At 33.7% G+C, this 22,710-nt stretch overlaps 2 protein-coding genes across 2 annotated transcripts; one reads left to right on the top strand and one right to left on the bottom strand.

The window, feature by feature from the left end:
* The first annotated feature begins 846 nt into the window (after positions 1–846).
* On the top strand, positions 847–14,441 carry LOC107567985 (OX-2 membrane glycoprotein-like). Its single transcript, XM_016253815.1, has 8 exons — positions 847–996; positions 2,183–2,246; positions 2,509–2,584; positions 3,510–3,842; positions 5,835–6,164; positions 9,494–9,775; positions 9,892–9,997; positions 13,840–14,441. Exons 2-7 carry the CDS (start codon positions 2,208–2,210, stop codon positions 9,978–9,980), a joined length of 1,149 nt encoding a protein of 382 aa, XP_016109301.1. The 5' UTR covers positions 847–996; positions 2,183–2,207; the 3' UTR covers positions 9,981–9,997; positions 13,840–14,441.
* Positions 12,565–20,826, bottom strand: LOC107567980 (uncharacterized). Its single transcript, XM_016253810.1, has 5 exons — positions 20,674–20,826; positions 16,005–16,380; positions 15,635–15,769; positions 14,581–14,585; positions 12,565–12,708 (listed from the first exon to the last, which is right to left on the bottom strand). The coding sequence occupies exons 1-5, from the start codon at positions 20,824–20,826 to the stop codon at positions 12,565–12,567; spliced, it is 813 nt and encodes a 270-aa protein (XP_016109296.1).
* Between the last annotated feature and the right edge of the window lie 1,884 nt (positions 20,827–22,710).

Here is a 22,710-nt window from a genome sequence, read left to right as displayed (position 1 = left end):
ACATTATACACTATTCCATTCAAAAGCTTGGAGTCAGTATGAAATGATAGAAATTAATACTTTTATTTCGCAAGGATGATTTAAATTGATCAAAAGTGAAGATAAATACATTTATAATGTTACAAAAGATTTCTATTTCAGATCATTTCTGTTCTTCTGAACTTTCTATTCATCAAAGAAACCTGACAAAAAAATTCTATTTAATTCTAAATTTCAACATCATAATAAATGATTTTTGAGCAGCAAATCAGAATATTAGAATGATTTCTGAAGGATCATGTGACTGGAGTAATGATGCTAAAAATATAAGCTTTGAAATCACAGGAATAAATTACATTTGAAAATATATTTCAAAATGTTACTATTTTTGCTGTATTTTGGATTTAAAAAAATGCAGGATTGAAAGAATTTCACATTTCTTGTTTGAATGAAGGCTAAATACAAATAAAAGGTGAACATTAATTTATTTGTGCTGGGTTTTTTTTCTAAAATATTATATGGTTGTATATGTTTTATGATGAATATCAAATTCATTTCTCATAAGTTTGTATGCACAGACATCTGTTGTGGGCGTTCTTGGCAGTTTTTACGAGGCTTTTTTTAATAGTGTTCATATCGATATCGGAATTATATCGTATCGACTGAAATTAAGAAATATATCGTGATATACATTTTTGCCATATCGTCCAGCCCTAGTCAGGCTTCGTTTTACCAAAAATTATAATAATTTTTTTTTGTAGATATTGACTACAGAAGGCTCACACCACTAGATGTCGCTGTTTACTCGGTCTAGTGATTGCACGCTTCCATGCGCTAAGCGTCACTGGGCCGTTCTAAGCACTGATTGCTATGCTTCCCACGACTGCATGCCCAACTTCCTCACTTCCACTTCCATTCGTATCCCGAATCTCACACATGCCAGAATAACGCTGAGCCACCGGATTTGCCAACGCTTGTGTTTTTACAATACGGATGAACGCAGCCATGCATTGCAAGGTGAGTCGCTTATTCTAAATATTATATTAAAACTAGTTTCTTAATAAAGGTAAAACCAAACCAGGGGCTAAAGTTATTTTTTATTTTCTCCTTAAGTCTCAGAAATAATAATCCATATATTCTTAGTCGGCTAATTTTTAAATTAGTAGTTAAAGTAGACCTGAAATTTGCTTGCATGAGTTCACTTACAAAGGTTTTTCCACGTCTATGTATCTGGTCATTCTTACTTTAAATTACTTTAGTTATGGACATTTGAGTGCTTTTCCCCCCTTCTATTCTAGCAAAGGAGTTATAAATCATTAATCTTCAGTGAAATTGTCCATATCACATATTTTGTGAAAACTTAGAAATGATTCTTCAAGCTAGATTACAGATGAACAAATATAATTATATCGTTTAACAGATCATGATTTATAGACTGTTATTCAAAGCATTACACATAATATAAAACGTTTATTTATATATTTCATAACATGCCTATAATTAACATAAACCACAGATCTGTTTAGCACATTAAACATGATTAATTAATGTTATTATGAAATATGATGGGGGTTGGGTGATTGTGGACAACAACAACAACAACCAAAAAAAAAAGAAAGAAAAAAAAAGGCCCAACCATGATCTTTTGAGGTCAGCAGGGGCGTGTGGCTGTCTGGAAGTATTTGCCATGTGGCCCAAAAATCATCTGCTAGAACCACTCTTTCTGTGGATTTACTGGCAGAGTTAAACCACAAGTGATTTTAATCATATAGTTTGCGTACAGGACAAGGGAAGCTATTTCCTCAAGTTAATGTTAGTCTATGAAGTGGGGGTTTGATGGTACCTAAACTGTTGTTAAAGTGCCAGAAAGGTAATAAACCTTGACAGGATGCAGGTGGTTTGAGATTTTGCTTTTCATGCTATAAATACACCTGGCAAATAACAATCACATTTCCAAACAATCCAAAAATGCTGAATTGCACTGTTACCACTGAGAATGCCATAAATAGTGCACTGAATCCTCAAATTGCAACACAGACCAGACATCTGATTAGAATCTGGGCTGTATGCTACCAAATAGAAAATGTATCTTTAAATAGCAAACCAGAACAAAAACTTTTTTGTTGGACATTTGAATTTATCTTATTTTATTAATATGTTTAATAACATATGTTATTATAATTTTTTTTTTATTATTACAAAGCAATGGCTGTTGAGGAGCTGAACTGATGTCGCGTGGACCGTCTGTTCTATACAAATCTGTGGCTGTAAGTAACTTGAATTCTCTGACTTTGTTAGTGCCGGATATTTTTTAGACATTTCACACAATGGAGCAGTGCTCATTAGGAGCGGTACTGCCTTGGTTACCCATTGTAATGAACTATGCCATTGTGAAACTTGTTTATGTAGAATCTGCTTTAATGCACATGACTAATACAGAGACAGGATTCTGGAAATCCATTGGTAAAACACTGTTTGTCTAACTTGAATGTTTGTTTGGCAAAATTTACTGACGAAATGATCTTGCAGGTCAAGATGTGTGGATCTATGTCTGCAATATCTCTGCAAGTCTGGGTGACACTGATGTTGCTCTCTCGACTTCAAGGTGCCTGTTTGTTTCCTTTCTAAACATTAGAGTATCTAAGATCTAGAACAGAATGTAGGTCAATGACATATAAGAGTGACCATGATAAAAGAAAAGGACAAATCTTCAAACACGTGTAGCAGATGGTTCGTAGAAATGTATTCTTTGTGTTTGTGTTGGTTTTATATGGTTTTGATCAACCTTTATGCCATTTTCAAGAAGAGATTAAACTGAGTAGTGTAACCATTAAATGTAATAACATATTTTTATGAGAAAAACTCATTAGAATTGTGAGATATAAAATGTTATCTACTGTGTTCTTCTACTTGTGAGAATTGATTTTGATTTTGATTTTCCCCCTTCCAAATCTGAGTTTACATCTCACAATTCTGCTTTGTGCCACAAAATAAAAAAATACAAATATTATCAACTCACAATAAAAAAAGAAGCCTTTATTGGTGGTGGTGGTGGAAATATGCTTTCATATCTACAAGAACTCATTATAACACACAGTTACTGTTTTTTTCCCTCTATTTTTTTCCCCCTGCATGTTTTTGCAGGTTGGTTGTGCCACATGATTAGGGTTAGTCGGACAAAAGTAAAAAAAAAATCGAATGAATACAGATTATAAATAAAAGAACGGCTTTTTATCTTATTATGAAAAGATCAGGACAGGACAGTTGCATCACTCTAACATTTTATGCTTTATGGCCCCTATAAAAATAACAAAATTAAGTTTTAATTAAAAAAATAAATGCTCATCATAGAAGAGGTGGATACATTCATTGCATTTTAAATGTATTTTTGAATAAATTCATAGGTATGAATAAAACAATGACTTAAAATTATTGACCCATGTGCTCTTTCATATCGTTGTTAAATATTATTCTAATATTTACAAAATGATACCATTTTAAATCATATGTGTTTTGTCGATATGTCCTAGGTAAGGTCCTTGCACCGTCTCATCTGCAGGCGATGACTGGACTTCCCTTCATGCTGGCCTGCAATATTACCTTGGAGACAGGAGAGGATTTAAAACAAGTGCTGTGGTTAGACATGACAAATAAAACTATGCTACACTATCAGCCTGATATGTATGACCACGTCACCCAAGTGGATGGAGTTGAGCTCTCACAGCAAACCGCAGGTCAGCAAGCTCACACCAGCGTCATCACCATCAGAAGAGTCGCGCCAGCCAACGAGGGCTGCTACCAGTGTCTTTTTGATGTGTACCCAACCGGGCAGCAGAGAGGAAGGACGTGTCTTTCACTTACGGGTGAGGCTTGGGAATCACTTTCAAACTTTCTAAAAATGTTTCTGTGCTCTTGATATTTTCCCCCACTGATGATTTGAATATATGAATTTAGAAGGAAATATTACTCATCAAAGGGACTGCAAAAGTGTGTCATAGGAAATGCTATTTTTTTAGACCTGCACTATGATGGTTTCATGATGAATGGCTGTTATTTGTGGTTATCACATTGCGCTCACAAAACATTGACGATTAGTTATAAATAGTGCCCCAACAGGAAGTGGTGAGAACCACTTTCCTGCCTGGCCTCTTTTGCTTAAAAAAACTGACAACAAACTATCACGAAAATCACAAGACTCTACATCAGATAAAAACTGCCATTGGGTTTCTGATAAGTTCATTTGTATCAGCCTAAGTGAGTGCGGGTTACAACTGAAGGCAATAAATGTATGCTAATTTCTAGTGCCGCACATTTTCCGAATATTAACTTGAACGTAGTCTTAAAGGCATAGTTCACCCAAAAATGAAAATTCTGTTATCATTTACTCACTTTCATGTCTTTCCAAACCTGTATGGATTTCTTTCATGAATAAGATATTTTTGAGAAATCAGTGGGTTTTTTCCCCATAAAATAGCAAGTCAGTGGTCACCAACACTCTTAAAAATAAAGGTGCTTAAAAGGTTATTCACAGCGATGCCATAGAATAACCATTTTTGTTTCCACAAAGAACCATTCAGTCAAAGGTTCTAGGGATGTAACGGTATGAACATTTCATATCACGATTATAGTAACCAAATTATCACAGTTATCAGTAGTATCACGGTATTGTTAAAATGTGCTGGAGATGTTAAAAAAGTACTTTTTGTTTGCATAATCACTAAAACAATTACCAATGATGTTCGGATTTTAAATGACAACTTGCCTGACAACAGTTTAATAGCATGTTGAAATATCTAATGTAAATGTTCAAATAAAGCATTGAAAAAGTTTAATAAAAAGGTAAACCTCACATTTCAGCCTTTAAATAAAGATAAGATATAAGTCAAAATTATAACTGATTAATAAATGATTATATGTATTTTATCTGCTCCATAAATAATTCTAGATAAGTTATCTGAATTGTTTAAATGTGTAGAATCCAAATAAGCTTGTTTTTCATCAACTAGTCAAAATTTACAGCAGGGCATGCAAATTTGGTCCATTTTTGGCCAGACAGAAACTGCACACAGGCTGAATGTAAATATAAGTCTCTGTAAATCCACTCTCTGACAGCAGGTGGCGCTTATGGAAAAGCTGAAATAGAGCTGTTTCCCGTAACCGCTGAGGTCTCTTTTTCGAGTAAGTACTGCGATTAAGAACACTTCCTTTAGGTATTACATGGAGCGAAGATGAAAACAAATGCCATCAAATCGTTTCTGAAGACAGTCAGAAACTTCAGAGGTACATTCATATAATTAATTTATTCGTATATTCATTTGTATAATACCCTTAGCACTCTTATAAAGCCTCCCAGCTTTTCCGCCCTGTTTTCACTCAAAACGAAACTACTCTGCATGCTGTGTGCACGTGAGACTGTTACTTAAAACTGTGCTTTATGCTGGACAGTATTTATTTATCGCGAGTTGTTCAAATCGCGGTAATCCAATACGGTTTTAATGATAGTTAAATGATGAAACGGTAATACTAACCATGGGGAATTTTATCATGATTTACCGTCAAACTGGTAATCTTTACATCCCTAAAAGGTTCTTTAAAGAACCATCTCTTTCTTACCTTTTTATAATCTGAAGAACCTTCCGCCACAAAGAACCTTTTGTGAAACAGAAAGGTTCTCCAGATGTTAAAGGTTCTTTATGGAACCATTTAGACAAAAAAAAGCTTCTTCTATGGCATCGTGAAGCACCTTTATTTTTAAGAGTGCAGTATGGTGTAAATAATGACATGATTTTCATTTTTGAGTGAACATTCCTACTTAATAGTTAAAGTCTTCACTTTTCTTTTTGTATTCCTTTCAGCAATGGTGGAAATGATGGACAATAAAACAGTTGTGAGCGGAAAGCCTGTTACTCTTTTGTGCAAGTACATTCTCAGTAAGCGAATCCGGCAGGTTTTATGGAAAAAAACAGCTGAGCAAGGGGACACCACCACTGTTGCTTCTTATGTCAAGAATGACAGACCCATCATTAAGACCCCTTTCAAGGATCGGATCACACTAAATCCGTCACTTGGGCAAACCAAGCTCTCCATACACCAGGCTCAGACAGAGGATGAGGGCTGTTACACCTGCGAGTTCCACACGTACCCAGATGGCATTAAGAGTGCAACAGGTTGTCTGTCAGTTTATGGTAAGTGGAAAGAGTAGTAATGACAGTGCTTATAGGTGTGTTTATTTGCTTTAAAATTCAAATTCAAAAATTTTCTCTTTATTTATTTTTTTGTCATGATTTAGTTAAAATAAAAGGTACAGTAAAAATGCAACTCATAAAAAGCTTGAATGTACCTCTTCTAATATATGTTTCTAATTGCTGAATTAAAATGAAACTTTGATGTTTTATAATACCCACATGGATGTTACTACAGTAAATAGCGCTGCTACAGAATTAAGCTGCGACTGCTAAAAAGTACATAAATTTCACACGTGTTATTTTGCATGAAATCTCATGCGTGTGGGTTTGGAACATTTCACATGTTCAGTCAATGTGCTTTTTCCATTAGCATTTTTTGGGTATTTAACAGCCCCCTCGCCTCTCTTCGGGGTCATACAAAGTTCTCTAAATATATGTAGGAGTGGGTGTATTTGTAACAAACTGGAAGATGCAGTGAGAGTGAGAAAGTGTGTATGTGTCATTCAGGTTTTGCCTACACAGTGTTGTCACCAAATGTGCTTACAAAGATGGTAAAACCTGAAATCAGCTAAATTATCATCAGCCAATGGTGTGTGAGGAAAACAGCTTATAAACATAGTACTAAACAATGCTGTAATTAAAAAGTAAAAATGCAGAAAAAAATAAGTTTTGTGTAAAAAAATAAATAAATACAAACCTGAGAGAAAATAGAATTAAGGGAATAGTTACACCCCACCCCCCCCCTTAAATAAATAAAGTCAAATGTAGTTTATTTACTCTTTTGTTTTTCCAAATCCACATGGCTTTCTTTCTTCGATTTAATAGAAAAATTGAAAGGTTACTCTTTATTTTAAGGTGTCCTTGTTACAGTGTAATTATAAATTTAAGTACTGAGTAATATTAATGAACTACTGTACATGTACTTATATAGTTAAGGTTAGGATTAGGGTTTGGCTTAGGGTATCTTGCATGTAATTATGCATAATTAATTGTTATTATAATAGTATACATGTAACGTGTAACAAAGACACCTTAAAATAAAGTGTTACCAATAGAAATTCTGAAAACTGTGTTAGTCACTCTTTTCTATGTTCCATCATCGCAGTGAATACAGACTTTCAGGTTTTAAAAAGCATGCAAAAAGCAAGTTGCCATATGATAGCTTTGTGTGACAAACTAATCAAAATTAACATTGTTTAGCTTTCGAACCACTGTGACTGAATTGGGTCAGTGACTTGCCAGATCCTTCCACTTTGTGAACAAATCATTTAACCCTCTTAAAGTTAGCTGAAAAGAAGTGTTGGAAACTACTTTTCTTTTGATGTGACCACAGGACAGAAGTCATATTGACCACATTTATGATGCTTTCTTATTGTACTATTAGGTAAATGACAGCAAGTAATTTTTGGTGTCAACTGTTACTTTAATTTGATGGATTTCTTCCTTGTTCACTCTGAAAATACACGTAGATTTCTATTCGTAGATAACTATTGCTCAGTAGCATTTCCTGTTTCAAATAAGTTTCAGTGCAGTACTGCAATAAATTACACAGAGATAACAAAATGCGCTACATTCTTTATCTTATGCAACTGTTTTGCAGTGGTGATATTAGCGTCCAGATTTTTTTACTCTGTTAAAAACATCCCGTCCACTTCTAGGTAAATTATTTTTGGGGAGGAAGCTCACAATCAGTCAAAGCTGACACTGGTTATAATGCTTGGCTGTGACCGTAATTTAGAGGATAGATTGGGATGAGGGCCAGTGCGATTACTGCGTCTCTGTTCCTCTAGAACAGAGCTCCACTGTGTTTGCTTTCCCTCTGTTGATATTCCCCAAACAGTCTGGCTGTTGTCACCAAAAAGCTCACACAGCCACAGAAGTGGACAGAGCCTCACTCTCCCCTCGTCTTGTCATGATTTGTCTCTTTTTCTTTTATCTGACTTATGTCACAGTGCCCCTCTTTGATGGAGTCTGCTGCAGACATGACCAGCGTCTGACGGCTTGTAATCAGCATAACAACACAAGTGCCTTTTTTTGTCTTCTGAATGAAGCTACCACTTACAATACAACAAAGAAAAGTTCAACATGACCAATACAGTATTTGTAATGGACATATACAAAGTTCACATATTTGGCACACTTTAGACTGTTGTGAGGGTTCCCAGCTAAACATTATCTCAGCAACCATGAGTACACAGGATATCTCTATGGATTTTAAGTCTAAAGATTTAAAAAGTAAACAAAATGTTAAAATTAGGACTGTGAATTGAATTTGTTAATTTACTGCAATTGCTGATGGAATTAGCAGATAATAAAGGTTTGAATGCATCTGCAAAATAAGAAATGTACTTTGATATGGAACAAAAACAAATTAAAGATAGTTATGAGCCTGACTTGTCAGTAGGCCTAAGTGATATTTTAGTATCATTGTGATAATATTATAGTATGTATTAATATTTTGAATTTGTTTATTTTTTTGCTTTCTGAAGTTATGAAGTTTTCCTTTTTATTTTAGTTAAAGTTTTAGTGAAACAATTTTAGTGTGTTTTTGTCATTTTATTTTTTTTATGTCTATATAATTTTTTTTAAATAAATTTTTACTTCGGTTTATTTGAGTTATTTTAGTACACCAAGTTAAACTAATTTAAAATGAAAAAATGTTGGCAACTAGCTGAAATAAATTATTATTATAATTTTTTTAATTGGTCACCTTATTTTAAGGACCAGTTCTTATGATTAACTACTAACTGCAACTTTTGCCTCAGTAAACTACTAATTTGCAACTTATTAATAATTAGTAAGGTTGTTAAGTTTAGGTATGGGGTAGGAGTAAGGGATCCAAAATGTGGTCATGCAGAATAAGGCGTTAATATGTGCTTTATAAGTACTAACACACAGTCAATATGCTAGTAATATGCATGATAATAAGCACCTATAGTTAATAGTGAGAATTGGTCCCTAAACTAACGTGTTACCAATTTTTTAAATTCTATTTTAAGTTAATATTATTTTTATTCATAAGTGTGGGTGTCATTCACCCTGGCCCACATTCGCATAATTATTATTTTTAAGCTTGACGTACTACTTTTAAACAATACTATTAAAACCAACTTTCATAATGTCTATTCAGTGTTTCAGTGTCTTTTAGTTAAGTTAAATTGGGGCAAATTTCCAACAAATGCACTGATATGTGATTAATGTAGTTAATTAAGTGTCATATCATGAAATTAATTCAAATTAAATGCTTAATTGATTTACAGTCATATTTAAAAAAAATTTTACACTGTTAAAAAGTACAATGTTAATGTCTTTATATGTCATTTTCATAGTCCTACCCAAACCTGAGGCCGGTTACGTCACCGTTTCGCAGGGCATTGTTGAGGCGAACTGCTCAGCCGTGTCACGTCCTGCAGCAGAGATCTCCTGGAACGTGGAGGGTCATAATCAAACTCTGGGCCCTGCCGTCACATCATTTTATCAGCTAGGGGACGGCACCACCATGGTGGTCAGTTCCATTGAAATGCAGACTGAGCTACTGGACGATGAACTTGTGAAGTGTGAAGTTCGTCACCAAGGCCTTGAGTCTGCCATCTATGTGTCTCTGAATAAATGTGAGTGAAACTTACTCAACTTGATGTTTTTGTCCTGTTATGTTCTGGTTTGTTTCTAGACTGTTGTGAATATTTGATTTGTTTAGTTAATATGTGTGTGTGTGTTTTTATTGCAGCCAGGAACGTCCACGTCATTCTCATTTCAGCCAGCTGTGTGGCCCTTGTGCTGCTCATATGTCTGTGTATCTGCCTGAAGAGGTGCTAACTTCACCTGCTGATAGGGTCAGTAGCACCATGCAATGTCTGTCCACTTTAATATCATGTCTCACATTAATTTAATGCTGAAGCATGCACAATTTTTTATTGTAATTTACAAAGTAGTTCTTAAATAATGCTTATATAAATGTTAAATGCTGTTGGATCCATGCCTTTATGTTTTAAATATAAGGGTGTACACATATAAGGATGTAGAAGTTTGTGTGCAAGAATAAGCACAGGAAGAAGAAATTGTTTACTTTGGATAAAGCCGTAAATATTATTTTTTTTAAACTCTTTGCTTTTGACACTCATTTTTGACAGGGTGAAGCAACAAGTTCAGAATTTGGATGACCACAGGCACATTACTGTGTTGGAATTCAAATCAAGTGTTTTTTATTTATTGTTGAGGGACAGAAGTATTTCAGTCCACCTTGTTAAAAATATCTATATAACCCATACGCAAATGTAATATGTGTACATACATATTAGATTTCCACATATTAAATATGCTGCCATATGAAGTAAAAACATATTTGAAGTCTATTAGAAATTTGATCAATTTTATATATCAACATATATATCTAGTCCTTACAAACATTATATGTTTATGTGGTCACACTTTATTCTAAGGTCCAATTCTCGCCATTAACAAACCATTAACTACAACTTTTGCCTCAATAAACTCCAAATTTGCTGCTTATTAATAGTTAGTACGGTAGTTGTTGAGTTTAGGTATTGGGTAGGATTAGAGATGCAGAATATGGTCATGCAGAATATGTGCTTTATAAATACTAATACGAAGCCAATATGTTAATAATAAGCATGCTAATAAGCAACTAGATAATAGTGAGAATTGGTCCCTATATAGAAGTGTTACCATTTATGTATGTAAACCTGTCATGTAAATATAAAAGATATACATGTATTTAAAAATATATATTACAAAACATATATAAACATACTGATTGTTATATGTTGTTTTAATGTAAGTTAAATATATAAAATAAAACGCTAACACTTTATTTTAAGGTGTCCTTGTTACACGTGTTTCATGTACTTACTATTATAATAACAATAATTTATGCATAATTACATGCAAGTAACACTTAGCCAAACCCTAAACATATAGTAAGTACATTAATGTATAATTACACTGTAACAAGGGCACCTTAAAATAAAGTGTAACCATTAAAACATGTGGTTGTTACATATAATACAAAACAAATCATCATATAGATATGATTAACATATGTACATATACAAATTTACTATGGGGATTTTATATATGTTATAAACTAAATTATATATACCCACTGAATGCAAGTATGTATGAAAATGATATATTGCCTGATATGTTACATGTATGGTAATATCAGTCTTGATATATAAGACGTATGGAAATAGTAAAATATAACTATAGAAAAATATATAATATTATAATATCATATTTAAATACTTTATACATTTTAGATTTTTAGATGGACTGTATATTGTGTTTCACCCTATTAAGTTAAAAGTTAATTAAGTTAAAGACTGCATTATTGTCAATAAATACCCCAGATGCCTTTTACAGAGGAGATGATGAAAACAGCTACTGGAGAAATGTATAGCCGGAAATTGAGAGAGAGACGCCAGAATGACTCACTAACCTCGCACAATCTGTCTTCTTTATCCAAGTCTTCCTTCCTGCTTCATTCTCTTCAACTTTCCTCTCATAGAATCTGCAGGTCACCTTAGAGGGTCGAAAGGAAAAAAAAGTTTTACTTTTTTAGTTTTACATTCAAACTAAAGCAGCTAAATCCACCCAAGAAGCCTTGGGGCGTGAAAAAAGAGCCTCAGGCCAGTCATATGGGAAGTCAAATCATTCTGTTCAGGTTGTGTTCATTGAGTCATTCTCTCATAGCTCATTACTGCACTAAACACTTGACTTATAATCAGTGAAGTGGTCCTAAATTTCTTCTGCTCGGTTGTGATTTCTGGTTTGAATTTTATTGCATTAGAAAGTAACTAAAATAAGTAAGTAATTTAGTAAGCACTGAAATATGTTTTGTTGTCAGATAAAATGTAAACAGTGTAGTAGCAAAGGTTATAGTGAAACCAAAGCCAAGGGTGAAGTATGTTTATACAGAGCCCCGTTTATGTACAGAACCACAGAAAGTCTAAGGTATTACCACTTCCTGTCTCTTGCAAGAAGCCCATCTTATACCGTGACCGTTTAATATTTAAAATGCTTCTACAGAGTCAAGGAACAAATGCAGTGTGATGAACACAAATTCAATGGGAATTGCCATTGCAACTTATTTTACTTCAATGATGGGAATGATTTATGAGTGAAACAGGAAATAAATGGAGGGCACATTATTTTATTCATCAAAATTCAGAACTTGATTAAATCATGAAAAGTGGGTGTTAAATACCAGAATGGAGTGAGAGTGATGTCTACAGAGATTTTGAGATTATAAAGATAATAAAGTTAACTTTTTTTTATTTTTTCTGATGAATCATTCACAATAAGAAGATTGAAGAAAGTAACTTGGCCCTTTAGAACTGAATGTTACATTCCATTTGACCCAAAACTGTATTGCTGTTCCTTAAATGTTGAGTGTCACATTTGTCTGAAGTTTCCAGAGGAGGATGAGCTCCTCCAGTTGAGCCTGGTTCCTCCCAAGATTATTCTCCCTCTTCATATAAACATCTTTATTGAGCTTTTCTTTGCTACTATCACCTTTGACTTGCTTCCCAAGGACATGAAGGCAATAAACGTCTTTACACCTGCTTTGGAATCTATTTTAAGTGTGTAAAAACGGTTTTTTTTTTAACCCAGTGTATTTTGCAGAGCTGTTCATACACTGAATTCTGTGAACAGTGGAAACATTGTGGCTCTGTGGTGTTTGTCAAAACACTGCTCTGTGTGTGTGAGCCGTAAACCTCTGGCTCAAATCAGTTTGAGCTCGACTATTTGTAGTAACTTGTTTATTCGAGAATTTACTAGTTTATTTTTGACCTCTGTATCATTTAGAAAAAATGAATATCATTTAAAGAAATATTTTAATTGTATAACAGACCACAAATATACTCTATAAATATACTTGCCCATGTTTATGCTGTAATGTTCCCATGCAGTTAAAGGCATAGCCTATTACATTTGCATTTAGTCATTTAGCAGACGCTTTTATCCAAAGCAACTTACAAATGAGGACAATAAAAGCAGTCAAAACTAACAAAAGAGCAACAATATGTAAGTGCAAATGACAAGTCTCGGTTAGCCTAACGCAGTACACATAGCAAGGTGTATATATATTATTATTACTATTACAAAAGACTAACTGAATACAAAGGTTTTTTTTTCCACTTTAAACAATATTTTCATAGAGAGAGGGGAAAAAACAATCCAGAGTTTCATATTGGAAGCACCTCAGGACATGGGGAAATGGTCACATCTGCTTGAACAAAATGAGTGAAATTATTTTAAATTCACCATCATTTTTTAAAAATATGTGATATTATGATAAAATAAAACCAACTTTCATGTTACCCATTATTGTAAGACGTATATGATGGAGTCATGAAGATGTACCGCATAGTAGAAATGAACCCAGGCAGCAGTCGTTTTAAGCTGTAAAAGTAGTTTATTTTTCATTCCGTTTCAATACTGATGCAATCTCATGTGAGACAGGAAAAAGCCTCAACCAGAATAATAAAGGAACATTGTTCATCATTCAACCCAGCCCTGTATCAACTCAAGATGGAGAACATCAGCTGCAGGAGCAGGAGGATTATATTGAACACTTGTTGTTGTTAAAAAGGCTTTTGCTGTGTAATTATAGGATATTAAAATTTCTTTTTCCTGTCTCTTCTTTCTTCAGGCTGACTGAAATGAAAGGAGATGCTGCTATGTTCAGATGTTAACCCTGACCAAACAACAGTGTTCCCTCTGTCTGAATCACAGACGAATCTGAGTCAACGTCTTCTAATATAACTGATATTCAGTGTAACAGTATAAAAACAGACATTTAATCACAACACTTTCAACACTAAATGCCTTATTTATTATAGACTGTATATTTTAGTAAAGCATTTTTTCTTAGCGAAGCTGTACTGAATCATACTCTTTAAAGTGCCCTAAATATAAGCAGACTTATATTATCTGAATGCTGACATTCTGTAACCATAGAAAAGTCAATAACCAGAACATGTTATTGTTAGCTTTACTGATGTTTTGATGAGTGTAATACAATAACTCTTGTAGACATGAGCACTTATTTGGCCTTTGGTGCCAAGTTATTGTCTTGATGTTTGGATTAAAGTGATTAAAGTATTACAAACAATGAGGGAAGTGCACTCTTAGCTAAAACATTTATCCCACCCATGTTATTCTGAAATTATGTATTTCCATTCCCCTTCACACCTCTTTGTATTTTATGTGTTTTATATAAGTTCTCTGAAACCTCTCAAATAAAAAATGTAAACATGCACTTTGTTAATTTTAAACTGTGTGACATTGTCGGACATAAGGTATTGTATATAATTTTGCGTTGTTAAAAGATAAACATATGGTGAGTCAGAGGTGTACACCATATGTTTTCACTCTAATAATAATAATGTACCAGATCTACAGCAAATTTCATAACATGTTAAACAGTAGAAAATATGTAACTAATAATTCCTTATTATCAGTTTCATATTTTTATACATATCTCTTTCTGAACTCGTTGTTTTGCCCATCTGTTCTATGATATATGCTGTATTTTTATTTATTTATTTTTGTGGATAATGGGTTTATCTAAATATCTTCTCAATATAAAAAACAAAACGGAAGTATATATTGTGTTTCGTGATGTTTTATAAGGAATTTATTAAAGAAAAATATATGAATCAGCAATTCACAAATACAACAGCACAACATTTCTGAAACAACTGTGGAGTAATAATTTCCACAGTTGGTCTTATTACTACAAAGCAATCTGAACTGCAATATATGAACTGAATTTCTGAAGTATTACAGTCACTTAATCTTTACACTTAACATTAACAACTGAATGACCAAAAAAAATAAAAAATCTCTTCACATTGCCTGATGATTCAGAAGCATATTAAATAACATTCTGTTCTTCTGATGCTGCTCTGCGTCAGTGCACAGGTACAAAAATGGTACAAAACGGTCACTGGGGCGGTACCCTTTATAAAGGTTTAGTACGTATGGATGTATGTTTAAAGTACTAATGTGAAACTTTAAAGTATATGTACCATAGGGGTAAACGGGGTACAAAGATGTACATTTTAGCTTTTGTAACTTAGGGCATCACCCCAGTGACAGCTTTGTACCTTTTTTCTGTGAGAGTATAGATTCTTAAACATGGTATACAACAGAGGTCAGCACGTCTGAGTTCAGATAGAGATGGGGAGGAAGAAGCAGGTCATTTTTTTGTGTTTCCATGTACTGTGGAAGTGAAAACAGCATTTAAAAAAAAATGTTTCAACAGATACGATAAAAAGTTCCACAGACATATTTAAAACAAAACATACCTGATTTTTATTTGCCATATCTTTTCTTGTAGACTTTCTCTCTAAAATATTTCATAGGATTATGCAAGGAAACACAAAACTAGTATAATTTATAAAGCAACTGTTATGTTTAGTTAAAACACTCAAATCACTCACCTTGGCGTATAAAGATATAAAGAAATGATACAATCATAACTATGAAGACCAGCCCCACTATTCCACTGCAGATGTATACAAAATACCAAAGCCACTGCAGACCATCGTTTGGAGGTGTATGTACTGTTGTAGGCACTTAACAAGGAGAAAATATTAAAGAGATGTAGTAATTATCCTACATAAAAAGTTGACAATAATGTGTTGTAAAGGTCATGTCCTTACTTGTGTGGTTCGGAGTGGATGAAAACTCTTCGTTCTTATTATCAGCTGAAAATATAATAAAAATGTCTTAGTAAAGACATTACATAATAGTTTACAATTTGTAATCAACAAAATGTGTGAATGTTTACATTCTATTAGTGAATCTTACCTGTCACAGTCACATTAATAGCATGGCCGATAGACATGTCGCCTTCTTTACATCTGTAGAAACCTGTATCCTCCATTGAGATGTTCAGGAAAACCAGGAAAGTCATCCCTTCATGTTCTGTGATGTTTGTCCACTCATTTCTTAAGTGATTTGAGTAATTTAAAGATGTACAGACATCTCCATAGAGTTTGCACCATGAGACTCTTGGGTTCCTGTGACATCCATATAGAGTTATAGTACAGTTTATCTTCAACACGCTCATAACAGGAGCTAGAAACACTGTGTTTCGTGGCACTCTGACCAATGAATAACAATTCATCTCAGACTCTAGGAATGAAAGAAAACAGGGAAAAAATGTAGGTAGACCAAGAAAAGCCTATAGAGATTTCAAGAAAGATTGGTATCGGCATTGACAATAAGTGTAATTTTCACATCACGACTTTCAATCCTAAAAACGTAAAGTGAAATTTGAAAGTAAAAAGAATGTTAACTGATGTAAACTGTACTAGGCCAAATTTATAAAAACAGAAATATATATAAATATATAAATCAGAATCAGATCCACTATTCTGTATCCAGAATAGTAGAGAGTACATTTTTAGTATGTCAGGTCTTTAGATAGCTTTAGATAGCTGTTTAAGACCATAAGCCAAATTTTCATACAATCCTGAAAAAAGTTTTTGATACTGTTATTTAAACTAATAAGACTATTTACTGGTATAAACATTAATAGGACAACTTTATAGAACAAATAAAGAACAAATCTCATGTGTGCGTGTTTGTACAAATGCTGAAACACCTCACCGTATACATCTATGATGAATTGTTTCGATTTTTTTTTCATAGAGGTGGTTTAACATTTCATAGTAACCATTAGTGTAATGCAGCACATTGATGTCTGAGGCTTTACCTTTGCTTATTCTATGGTTTTGGACATAAAGTCAAAGGTTCTTCATCTAAATTAATTAGATTTAAGATGAATTAGAGAATTATTCAAATGTAAGTATACAGTAAAATATAAATGAAAATTCTGTTATTCAAATTTATAAGAAAATATTTAACAGCATGTAAAATAAATTTATAATATATAATAATTGTATATAAAACTATTATATGTCAGTGATTTTTTTTCTTCAATGCAACAAACAGCAAAACTTTTGTCAGGTCAGGTAAATAACAATACTCACAAAACCCTCAGAACATTATCTGCCATATGCATTGCACACATGCCATGGCATTACATTTAACAAATATACCATAATACAGCCCAACACATCACATTTAGGAATATATATCTGACTGACATCAGTCAGTCTATAGGGCAGGTCTGAATACTCACCATTCGTGGTGCTGCTGACAATGGCACACATCAATATCACAATAGTGGCCAAGATAATCTGGAAGACAGAGTTGCTTAACGTTGAAGGTCTTTTATCAGAAAATGCATATTTAAAAACTAATATAAAAATGAGAGCTGTGCACACTGTCATATGTGGGTGAAATGGAAGCTGTAAGTTCTTCCAAGACATCTCTTACCATCTCTGTTTCTCTTTTCTTGTACTTCTTAACTTGTATCTTCAAATCCTTGACTCACAGGTGCTTTTCACCTGTGTAGTTTCTCACCAATTCTTTTTATTTGTTAGTCGGCTTTGTGTCTGTGTCCGTTTCTGATGGTTGTTCTTCTTAGTTTGTCTTCTTTCCTCATTGACAGTGTCAAACCTCATCTTGTGTGTCTGTAGTGGTTTCACACACCTTGTCCAGGGTGGTTGAACCTCCATGCAAATATTGAAGACAAAAAGGGATTAAGAAACAGTAGGCAGTGTTGCCAATTTAGCAGTTTTGTTGCTAGATTTGGTAACTTTTCCCTAGACTATCCTATAGAAGCACCAAGCAAATAGCTATTTTATTTTATTTAATTTAGCTATTTTTAAAATGTATTTGGTAACTTTTGAAAAGTGACTCAATCAATAAAAAGACACTTCCTGTAACCCTATAACACAACAAAATGCAAAGCATAATTAAAAATACAGGTAAAATAACTGTGAAAAGCAACACGGAAAATTATTTCATATTGAGACTTCTTTTCATATTTCATAATGTTTCACAATTGTTTTTTTTTGTTTTTTTTACAAACCTTTCTATTACCTAACTAAAAATATACTACTTAAAACTATAGCCTATTGTGTAATTTTACTATTTATTATGAAAATACATTAAATGTAATTGTTTAAGAACATGTAACTTCAATAATTCAATGTTGTGTTTATACTACTACAAATAATATGTTTATATTACTTTTATGAACACATCTAAATTAACATATTTCTAATAAAAATTTTCGCTGAGATAACTAGTCACTTTGAGTAATTTCATGCAATGACACGATTTTACCAATTTTATGTTGTTACATAAGGACTTTATCGTGTAATGACATTTCAAGGTCATTTAGCAACTTTTAGCAACAAATCAACCTGCCTTTAAGCAACTTCCACTGAAAATGGGTTGGCAACACTGACAGTAGCACAATGAGTTCAAATGAACTCAGGGGCACCTCCTTGTGGATAATGACTGAACAGCAGCACAGTCAGAATTGTTAAATACTTTTACATTTTATATGTTACCAATACATCAATATTGTACATTTTAGTATTTATGCAAACATACAAAAATGTATGTGGTAAACATTGAGTATGAAAACCTATGAATGAGATGATAATTTGTATGAGTATACTATAGCAAAATATCTAGTGCAACCAAAGTAGTTTTTACAGAACTTTGTTGATGTACAGAACCACAGGAAGTCTAAGGAGTTACCACTTCCTGTCTCTTGCAAGAAGCCCTAAGCTTACCTTATACCATGACTGATGGCTTTTTAGTTGCCATTGGTAACAAGAAATCATTGCTTACAGTCATCCTATCATCAATCACTTCAATAAAGTGCTCCTACAGATTCAAATAAATATGTTCACTTGTTTAGACAAACTACTTAAAGTCAATGTGAACTGTCATTTACTGCCAATTATATTTTCATAATGTGACCCATTTACAAGCGATACAGGATATTCAACAAGAACATACTAAATATGGGGTACTGATTGGATCATGACAGCGAACGTTACATACCAGAATTGAGTGAGACCAATGCAATTAAAAAACAATATCTAAGTAGATGTTTGGTATTGATAACATTATGCAGTACTCCTCAAGGCCTATGTGATATCAGCAAAAAAGAAAAGTTATTTCATAACTTTTAGGAAAAGCATATACATTTTGAAGTGCTAAAGTGTGTGTAATGTTGTGGCGCTATCAAAAAACTGCTCTGCTTGTAGGAGTATTCATCTATAAATATGCTCTTGTCAAGCACTTGCACTTGTTACTGTCACTCAATGACAGGAAGGAAATCAAGAGCTTCAAGTCAGCCATCAGATTGATAGTTAATTTACAAGAGCATGTCAACTTAAAGTTAGCTTTGATATTATCATATTAAAATATTCATAACATGCACTGCTAATACTTGCTCATTGGAGAACAATGCATTAAGGAATTGGCAAAACGACTATCAGGAAGGAAAGTAATTAAGAAAAATGAAAACATGTTTGTTTGAAATGTTTCTGTTAGAGAAAGAAAAAATATCAAGAACCTAGAATATTTCTTCATAAACTTCCAGTTTCGAAGTTTCGTTTACTGCCACTAGTGAAGCAGAAAGCACTTAACCTCTAAATCACTGCATTAGCACATCTTTGGTCACACTTTATTCTAAGGTCCAATTCTCGCTATTAACAAATCACTGACTACGAATTTTGCCTCAATAAACTCCTAATTTGCAGTTTATTAACAGTCAATAAGGTAGTTGTTAAATTTAGGTATTAGGTAGGATTAGGGATGTAGAATATGGTCATGCAGAATATGTGCTTTATTAGTACTAATAAACAGCCAATATGTTAATAACAGGCATGCTAAAAAGCAACTACTTAATAGTGAGAATTGGTCCTTATACTAAAGTGTTACCCATTCTTTAGATAGGAATCATTTATTCATTCAGTCTCTTATTGTTATACATCAGTAATGAATTTAACATTTAACCAGAAGTGAATCAACCATTGATTTGCTATACAAATCTGGGGCCAGACTGACAAAAAATTCCAAGTTTGTAATTATGTTCCTCAATGCAATTCTTGAAAAAAAGAAAAATAAATAAAAATCTTGAGCTGTTGAGGAAATGTACTCCAAAGTGACGCCAAACGGGAACAGGCCACCCACTCTAATAGTGTAGCTCCTCCCCCGAATAAGTGGTACAAATTTATTCTTCTTAAGGTGCTTTTCTGTTTTTATTTATTTTTTTGCGTCATATTAACATCATAGACAGCAGTAGCTATATTATGCTGCTGTCACTTTAATACACTGATCTAATATAGTACATGTATGTTGTTTGTATTCTTTAACTGTTTAAGTGCAATAAGATGCAAAAGAGAACTTAAGTTGCATCCCAAACAATGCACTATGTACTTATACACTATGTAGTGTATGAGTTATATAACATTATTATGTCATTCACAATCAAATATGATAGCCCACCCCCCTCCGCTACATAATTAAGGCCCCGATCAGACAGAATGAGTTTTTTTCTGATAGCTAGTGGCAGTTTATTCCACAGATTTGGACCGCTTACCGCAAACGCACGATCACCCTTGAGCCTAGATCTAGTTCTGGGCACTGTTAAGAGTGCCAGATCACTGGATCTAAGTGATCTAGAGGGAACATCTCTTACGAGGAGATCTGCAAGATAAGGTGGAGTGCGGTTATTAATAGACTTAAATACCATGACCAGGATTTTGAACTCAATTCTGTATTTTACAGGTAGCCAATTCAATGAAACAATGATGGGAGTGATTCTGGACTAGTTGCAGCCGATCTAGAGATGACTTATTAATACCGCAGTAAAACCAGTTGCAATAGTCTAGGCGGGAAAATATCAGCGCATGCATGATTTTCAGATTTTCAGCACATCAAAGAAATTTACATCAAATGGTTCTGTAACATCTCCTAAGATCCACAACATCCCAGTATAGATGCTCCCGATAAAATATTTGTTATTTAGGCTAAGCATCAACATTCACAAACCAGTGTTATTTTTAATAGAAAAGCAAGCATGGGCTGCTGCGTGCATGGTTTGGCATGGCAGAATGCCAGCAGCGCTTCCTTTATTATCACTAAAAGCTGACTTCTCAGTTCATCGCGATCTCATAAAGCTCTGTTATAACACAATGAACATATGCACAGTTAATCTTTCACAATTTCGACACTTCAAGATTCGTGAGCACGCAATTTCAGCACTGCGGTGAGTAGATTCTAACTTAATCACCTCTGATTGGTCATTGCGTTCCAGAAATCATCAGCTGAGTCTGTGATTGGATACATGGCCATTGCGTTCCAGAAATCATCAGCTGAGTCTGTGATTGGATACATGGCCATTGCGTTCCAGAAATCAACAGCTGAGTCTGTGATTGGATACATTGCGCAACCCTTTAATCACGTGTTATAAATAGAAACTCTGCCTAGCTTGCGTGTGTTAATCATTTTAATGTTAAATTAGTTGTTCTTTTTGCTTTTGTGCAACACATAAATAACAATTTATATGTTTTAGACATTTTATGTTTAGATCATTTCTATTTTGCGGGAGTCCCGCGAATCATTTTATTCTCCCGCATCCCGCGCACACACGAGTCTCTTCCCGCCCGCACCCGCACTCGCCCATCAAGAGTTGTACCACGCCCTGTTGCGTTGGGTCCCGCGGTCTCTATTTTGGTGTCTGTCGCAGGTTACCCGGAGCTGTATTTTTTAAGGTTTCTGCTAATATAACTTTTTAATAACAGCAAAAACCAACGATTTTAGAGCGCTCGCGCTATAATCCTTTTGATTAGACTGACAGGACAGCTGATTTGGTGGTTGCCTAGCAACAGCGGCAACAATTGACCTTATGCACGATTACTTCCTGGTTTTAGATAAGCCAGCTCAGTCATTTCCGGTCAATTGTACTGTGCTGTAAGGGGAGCGCTCTTTGCTTAGTTTCTATACAAACTCCATTCACAATTTGAAGAAAATGTTTGTTTATCTAAGAGGACCAAACATCCACATATACCATTTCAGGAATGACAAACGTGGCGGGTGTTACATATTACGTGGGTAAATCTGCTAAATTGTTCAGCGACTCATTGCTAAATTTAAAGTAGCAAAACTACAACAGTAACACGTCTGTGTTGACTGAATATGTTTAGCAGCTTTTACATTTAAAGATAAAACTTAATGTAGTTACTAAATTAAATCAAAAAAATATTTCAAAATATTTAATGCATTATTTAATTGTTATACCATTAATAATGAACTTATTTCATTTGTAGTTAACTAGTTAAGTATTTAAATAATTCTCCCTAATACATATTTATTTATTTATTTATTAAATGACATGAGACTTTGTGATTCCTGCACTTGCTATACTTTATACTTCAGTACAATAAAAGTAGACAAATTTGGAGTTGAAATGGCAGCTGAGCTAATGAGTGATCCTCTGCTGCCATCTACTAGTTATAATGGTAATTTAATGTCATTTTCATCTTAAAAGTCTTTGTTTTCCGCTAGGAGACACATTTTTTTCATGTCATCTTCATGAATGAAAAGTATATCTTTAAAGTGAATTTTACTGCAAAGC

This window comes from Sinocyclocheilus grahami, unplaced genomic scaffold (genome assembly GCF_001515645.1).
Source record: "Sinocyclocheilus grahami isolate Dianchi unplaced genomic scaffold, SAMN03320097.WGS_v1.1 scaffold1204.1, whole genome shotgun sequence".
Taxonomy (NCBI): domain Eukaryota; kingdom Metazoa; phylum Chordata; class Actinopteri; order Cypriniformes; family Cyprinidae; genus Sinocyclocheilus; species Sinocyclocheilus grahami.
The sequence above is the reverse complement of the archived record's forward strand: the minus strand, read 5'-3'. Positions and strand labels throughout refer to the sequence as shown.

Coding starts and splice junctions, on each gene's coding strand:
- LOC107567980 (XM_016253810.1), bottom strand. CDS start 20,826: ATGGTATTTAAGTCTATTAATAACCGCACTCCACCTTATCTTGCAGAT. Junction 16,381..20,673: donor AGGGTGATCGTGCGTTTGCG/GTAAGCGGTCCA, acceptor AAATCTCTATAG/GCTTTTCTTGGTCTACCTAC. Junction 15,770..16,004: donor TATTAATGTGACTGTGACAG/GTAAGATTCACT, acceptor CTCCTTGTTAAG/TGCCTACAACAGTACATACA.
- LOC107567985 (XM_016253815.1), top strand. CDS start 2,208: ATGTCGCGTGGACCGTCTGTTCTATACAAATCTGTGGCT. Junction 2,247..2,508: donor TTCTATACAAATCTGTGGCT/GTAAGTAACTTG, acceptor ATGATCTTGCAG/GTCAAGATGTGTGGATCTAT. Junction 3,843..5,834: donor GACGTGTCTTTCACTTACGG/GTGAGGCTTGGG, acceptor TATTCCTTTCAG/CAATGGTGGAAATGATGGAC.